This window comes from Coffea arabica, chromosome 6e, assembly GCF_036785885.1.
Source record: "Coffea arabica cultivar ET-39 chromosome 6e, Coffea Arabica ET-39 HiFi, whole genome shotgun sequence".
Classification (NCBI taxonomy): domain Eukaryota; kingdom Viridiplantae; phylum Streptophyta; class Magnoliopsida; order Gentianales; family Rubiaceae; genus Coffea; species Coffea arabica.
Window position 1 is genome coordinate 59,187,100 of NC_092321.1, and position 7,118 is coordinate 59,194,217.

At 43.1% G+C, this 7,118-nt stretch overlaps 1 protein-coding gene across 1 annotated transcript; it reads left to right on the top strand.

Moving 5' to 3' along the window:
* Positions 1 to 1,595: 1,595 nt before the first annotated feature.
* On the top strand, positions 1,596 to 6,681 carry LOC113696878 (uncharacterized). Its single transcript, XM_027216264.1, has 3 exons — positions 1,596 to 3,935; positions 4,038 to 4,786; positions 5,115 to 6,681. Exons 1-3 carry the CDS (start codon positions 1,596 to 1,598, stop codon positions 6,679 to 6,681), a joined length of 4,656 nt encoding a protein of 1,551 aa, XP_027072065.1.
* The last annotated feature ends 437 nt before the right edge of the window (positions 6,682 to 7,118 follow it).

Below are 7,118 nucleotides of genomic sequence, written 5' to 3' on the forward strand. Positions count from 1 at the left end.
TTATTTGATCGATTCGCATTAAGGGATGGTTTGAGAGGCACCTGGGAGATTTCTCGTTTACTTCCAAGGAAATATGGGAACAAAAGAGAGTTTGGGTGTATGGATTGATTATGGCTGGAACCTATTTTTTTCCTAGGAAAGACAAAAAGATAGCCTTTAAGCTCACTAAAATCTTGTATGACCTGTTTCTAGGAGTAAAAGATAAGCAATGTTCTATTGTTCCAACTATTTTGGCCGATATCTTCGTAGCTTGCACTACCTGTCAGAGAGGGGAAAAGTTCTTTTGTGGTTCAAATTTGATCTTACATGGATGGGGTATGGAGCACTTCATGAGACGATCGTCTATTCCCGAGAGTCTACCAATGTCTGGGTATAACTGGATAATCACACATCACAAGAGGATTAATAGCAGTAGTTTACCGTGTAATGCATCCGAGTTTGTGGATTTCTTGACGAATGTGACCAATCAAAATGTTAGATGGGTATTGGATTGGACCAATTGTGTCAAACCTGTTCTTCGCACCAAGGCATCCGAGTTCGTTCCTTTATTGGGTACTCAGGGTATCATGGCATACAATCCGAAGAGGTTTCTCCGACAATTAAGGCGTGTCCAAGATGTGCCACATGCAGTTGATCTGACTACATTTATCATCATTTTCGGCAAAGGGATATATCCGAAAGAAATTCCGATGAAGATCCCTATTACTGAGGCTTGGGAAACATTGTCCGACGATGAGCGCGTCAAGTACATTCCGGAACTCAAACAAAAGGGTTTAGTCACACCACAATATGAAGATTGGCTCAAGGGTTTGGAGATGCAAGGACCGCAAGCTCAACCATCCGAGGAGGTCAAGAGATTGAGGGCTATTATCGAGGCCAAGGATAGAGACAACCTGCAACTGAAAGAATCCGTCAAAGTTCACCAAGAGATAGCCGAGAAACATATGGAGGCCTGTGAGAAGATGCAAGAAAAACATCGGGAGTTGAAAAGGAAATGCGGAGAATTGTACGATGAAGCTGGACGTATGAGAAACCCGTACGCCAGAGAATCTAAGGATGCTGTAATAGATAGGCTAAAGAGGTTCAGTGATTTTGTACGAAACCGTCTCCAAGGGATGTTGTAAATGATGTTCATCAATGAAAAGTTTGATATTTTGAGATTATTTCTCTTCTGTGTAAAGTGGTGGTCAAAAGCAGGTTTAGTAAACGGGTCCCACTTTGAAGGTGTTGCATCATACTAGGTCTACCCCTGGCGCAAAAGGGGCCCCCAATAGGGCATGCATCCATGTTACTCTAATTGTTACTAACTCCTATCTTTTTCTTTTTCTTTTTCTTTCTTCTTAATAACAGTCGATCGAGATGGGCTTTTAACAGGGATTTTCCTACGTTTTCAGGTAGTAATTGCAAATATAGCTACCCGAAGAAGCCCCATTATCACCCGATCGCGTGGTCGAGCTTCAAGAGATAGTGTAAACATGAGTACCCATCCAGAATCATCTGATAGGCCCGCAACAACATGAGCAACTGACTTGGCGAATCTGGGAGCTCAGCTGAGCGAAGTTCTAAACTGATTTAATGAGCTGAGCGTTGAAATGATGGCCCAACGGCGCGTGATCGACCAGTTGGTCACTGGTGGTGCTAGCGGTGAGCAACAACATGAACCCTTACCCCCTGGCCAATCTGAACCCATACTCTTACCTTATACTCAAACCTCTGTTACCTCACAAGTTATGAATCCACCTGAAGAAGCTTTCACTTATCCCACTCATGGCCCACCACCTACTTATGCACCTCACATCCAAACTAATCCTCCTCATGTCCAAATTTTCCAGAATTATCCGCCCATTACTATGAGCATACCTTTCAAACCACAGGGACCACATTATTACTCAACCGCTGAACCATTCACCCTAGACACCGCCGTTCAAGGGAAAGCTGAAGCTGGGGGGTCATTCGTGCCCGTGGACAAGAATTTACTAAAGAGATTGGATAAGTTTGAGGAATTTATAAGGAAAAGCCAAGGTTTGAGCAAGCAAGGAGGTCTAGACTACAACGACCTGTGCCTGTTTCCGGATATGCAATTGCCGGTGGGTTTCAAAGCACCTAATTTTACCAAGTATGACGGAACTGGCAATCCCAAGACCCACCTTCGGATGTTTGCAAACAAGCTGGGAAGACCAATAGACGATGAGAATCTGCCTGTGCGCTTATTTCCCGAGAGTCTGGAAGGCGACGCCTTAGATTGGTACGCCAATTTGAAGCCTGAGGATATGAGATCTTGGATGGATTTATCGACTGCTTTTGTGAGGCAGTATGAATATAATTGCGAGCTCGCTCCGACGAGGACCACGTTGGAGGGAACCAAGAGGAAACCATCGGAGGACCATAAGACGTATGCGAAAAGATGGAGGAAGTTGGCTGCCAGGGTGGAGCCTCTCATGACCGAAAATGAAATTGTTGGCACGTTCATTAAAGCTCATGACCCGCCCTACTTTGAAGAGATTTTCCGTATGACTGGGTGTTCCTTTGCTGAGATTGTCAACAAATTGGAAGAGTATGACGAGTTTATGAGGGCAGGCAAGATTGTTAATGTTTCAGCTTTAAAGTCGCTGTTGGAAGCTATGCAAAGCCAAAACAGCAGCAGTAAAAAGTCTCAGTTTAAGAAGAAAAACGAGGAAGCTTCCTTTGTCTGGAACCAAGGTTCTTCTTCCCGGCCTAGATACCAACAAAATTCCGCATATCCACCCCGTTACCTATACCAACCACGCCATCGACCTGTCTACAATACCACAATTAACCACCCCCGTCCTCGACCAAATTACCCAGACACACCGCCAACGCCATTTCACATTTCTCCACCAAACTTCCAAATTAGATCGCGCCCTCCCTTCAACCCAAGACCTATTCCACCCTCCAACCCAAATTACCACCATCAACAAGCCAGTGACACCCAAAATCCAACCCCATACCGAACCTTCACCAATCTAGGTCGGCCCGTTGACCAATTGTATGAGCAATTGAAAGCCGCTGGAAAAATTGGCACTATACCTCCTAAAACCTATTCCAAAGGATTTCCCATTGGTTACGATCCTCAATCATTTTGTGCCTACCATTCAGGAGCCCCTGGACATTCAACTGCCAATTGCTGGGCGCTTAAGCATAAAATTCAAGACATGATTGAATCCGGAGATATAGTCCTGAGGAGGAGGGACGAACAAGGTCCAAATGTTAGTAAAAATCCTCTTCCTACACACAAGGACACCGTGGGAGTTATTACTATTAATGAAGAGATTGAGAAACCTGCACAATTCATTGTAAACGAAGCCAAGATAATGGGAGTCATCGGAAAACCATTCATACTGGAGGAGGAAGCCTATGAAATCAAGGAAAATACCGATCCATTTATTTTGGAAATGATACCTTTCGAATGTGAGCCTTCAGAGCTGGCGGTACTTGAATTGCCTGAGCAACCTCCCATTCTTAATCTACAAGAGGTCCCGTGGAATTATAGCGAGCCCACGCTATTAATTGGAGGAGAAAAGGTGCCCAGAAAGGAAGTGGACGCCATTACTAGATCTGGAAGAATCATAGGGAAACCCGCAGTTGATGAGCCCTCAAAAGCGAAAGAAAATGCTGTTCCGACAAGACCAATTGTGACTGATGAAGAGGCCTTCAATTTCCTTAAGATGCTGAAAAAAAGTGAGTATAAGGTGGTCGAGCAATTGGACAAGTTGCCCGCTCAAATTTCTATATTGAATTTGCTTCTAACCTCGGAACTTCATCGAGAAGCTTTGCTCAAGGTCCTAACTGAGGCTCAAGTGCCTAAGAATATTCCTGTGGATAAATTCACTCATGTAGTTGAACATGTTTTGGCTTCAAATCAAATTTCTTTTTCTGATGAAGATTTGACTTCGGATGGGATTGGGCACAATAAAGTGTTATATATCTCAGTCCGTTGTAATGGGAAGTTATTGCCAAGGGTCTTGATAGACAATAGGTTTGCTCTTAATATTTGTCCTTGAAACACTTTGGTTAAGTTGGGATTTCAAGAAGCTAAACTTCGGCCATCTGCCATTGTGGTGAGAGGATTTGATGGCGCGAAAAGGGAATCAATAGGGGAAGTGGATTTGGTGCTGGAAATCGGACCTGCCCAGTTTCAAGTTATGTGCCAAGTCATGGACTTCTCAAGTGTTTATAATGTTCTTCTCGGACGGCCTTGGATTCATACTTCAGGCGCTATACCTTCTTCACTCCATCAAATGTTGAGATTTGTGGTGAATGGCCAGTTGATTACGATATTTGCTGAGGAAGATTGCACTATGATCATCAATCCTGCATCGGAAGATGATGGCGATAGAAAAGCTCTGGTTTCCCCTCACCATGTAGCTGACATTGTTTCGGTGGGTAGGGCATCCAAGGACAAGGCGGCAGTGGAAGTGAATTTACCTGAAACCAGTGTTATGATGGCCAAAGAGCTTATTCGAGGAGGTTATGAAATAGGCAAGGGTCTTGGGCGCAACCTACAAGGGGTCTTGGAGCCAATAGAACTTCAAGGAAAGAAGGATACCTTTGGATTAGGGTTTCAACCTACTGCCAGAGATAAGAAAGAAATGACGGATCGCAAAAGGGCGGAGAAAGAAGGGAAGCAACTTATCATGAGCATCCCACCGTTGTACTGTACTTTTCCTTACCCATCAGAGGTGATTAGATCTGTGGTAGACCCGATCGAGGGAGTGGAGGTTGGATTATCTGAGCTATTTGTGGGGGTTATTTCTGAAGGGGAGCCGTTAGAGGATCCATGATTTCCAGAGGTGCCTATTGAAGCAATGAAGAACTGGACCAGTGATCTCCTTCCTTCCTGCAGGGAATTTCGATAAATTAGGGGATTGCCTTTGGTCGACATGAGACAAATCGTTCATACTACTTATCTTTTGTCTTTCAAGTTTGTAAATAGTTTAATCAAATGTTTTCCAATGCAAGTCTTGCGTTAAATTTCTTGTTAAGTAGCATGTCATGATGTTATCCTTTACTTTGAATTTCAATGAAATGCACAGTGTTTATTGTCCAAATTATTTTAACTTACTTACTATTGTATTTATTTTATTCTTTTTCAGATGGTCAAAAATAAAACACATTGACCATTTGGATATCATTATTCTGGAATTTGATGATTGTGATCTCGATATCCCTCACGACTTTGAAATTTTGGAATCCGAAATTCAAGACGAGAGCGATAACGAGGAAGAATCTGAATCTTTATTAAATGATTTTGAACAGTATGAGGAGAAATCCAAACCGAACTTAGAAGAAACAGAAGTTATTAATATTGGCACTGAGACTGAGGTTAAGGAGATAAAAATTATCATTCACTTGAATAAGAAACAGAGAAAAGAAATGATTGAGTTTTTGACCATGTTTCAAGATGTGTTTGCCTGGTCCTATAATGATATGCCTGGAATTTCAACAGATATAGTGGTCCATCGATTGCCAACCGACCCGAATTTTCCACCAGTGAAACAAAAACCTCGCAAGTTTAAGCCAGACATGAGCCTCAAAATTAAGGAGCAAATCGAGAAGCAGCTAAATGCTAGAATCATTATGGTGTCTCATTATCCCATTTGGCTTTCAAACCCTGTACCTGTTCCAAAGAAAAGTGGAGAAGTGCGAGTCTGTGTCGATTACAGGGATCTTAATAAAGCCAGCCCGAAAGATGATTTTTCGTTGCCGAACATTCATATTCTTCTGGACAATACCGCAGGACATGAGATTGAATCATTTGCTGACTGTTTCGCTGGGCATCACCAGATCTTAATGGCAGAGAAAGATAGGGAGAAAACTGCTTTTATCACGCCATGGGGGACATTTTGCTATCGGGTAATGCCATTTGGATTGAAAAATACCGGAGCCACTTACCAAAGGACCATGACCACCCTGTTCCATGATATGATTCATAAGGAGATGGAGGTTTACGTGGACGACATCATCATCAAATCCATGAGAGCGGAGGATCATCTGATTGATTTGGAAAGGTTATTCGAAAGATTGAGAAGATATGATTTGAAGCTAAACCCTGCAAAGTGTGCATTTGGGGTCCCTACCGGAAAGTTATTGGGATTCATTGTCAGTAAGAAGGGTATTGAGATAGATCCGGCAAAGATTAAAGCCATTCGTGAAATGCCAGTACCAAGAACGCAAAAGGATGTAAAGAGTTTTTTAGGGAAGATTAACTTTATCGGGAGGTTCATCGCTCAGTTGACCCATACGTGTGAGCCTTTGTTCAAATTATTGAAGAAAAATGTGCCATTGCATTGGAGTGGAGAATGCCAGCAGGCGTTTGATAAGATCAAGGACTATTTATTACACCCTCCAGTTTTAGTACCACCCAAACCTGGACGACCTTTGATCATGTATCTATCGGTGTTGGACGAAGCTATGGGGTGTGTATTGGGACAACACGACGAATCAGGGAAGAGGGAGCAAGCCATCTATTACCTCAGTAAGAAGTTCACTGCGTATGAAGCCAACTATTTTTTTCTGGAGAGGAGTTGCTGCGCTTTAGCTTGGGCCGCACAAAAGTTGAGGCATTACTTGCTCAGTCATACTACTTACCTCGTTTCCCGCTCCGACCCTTTGAAATATCTGTTGGAAAAGCCTATGCCGACAGGACGTATGGCCAAATGACAAATGATTCTTTCGGAGTTTGATATTATTTTTACCACGCAGAAGGCTATCAAGGGCCAGGCTGTGGCCGATCATTTGGCTGAAAATCCGCTGAAAGATGATTATCAACCACTTCACACTTATTTTCCGGATGAGGAGGCCCTGTTCGTGGGTGTAGCAGAAGATATGAATGATCAATGCCCGGAGTGGAGGTTGTTCTTTGACGGTGCATCAAATTCCTTCGGAGCTGGTATTGGAGCTGTTCTAGTATCGCCTGAAGGAAAGCATTACCCTGGTTCGGCCAAACTCCGATTTTTCTGTACCAACAATATGGCTGATTATGAAGCTTGCATTTTTGGGTTAAAAATGGCGTTAGAAATGGAGATTAAGGATTTACTAGTGTTCAGCGATTCAGATTTGCTTGTACATCAAACTCTCAAGGAGTGGATCACTCGGGA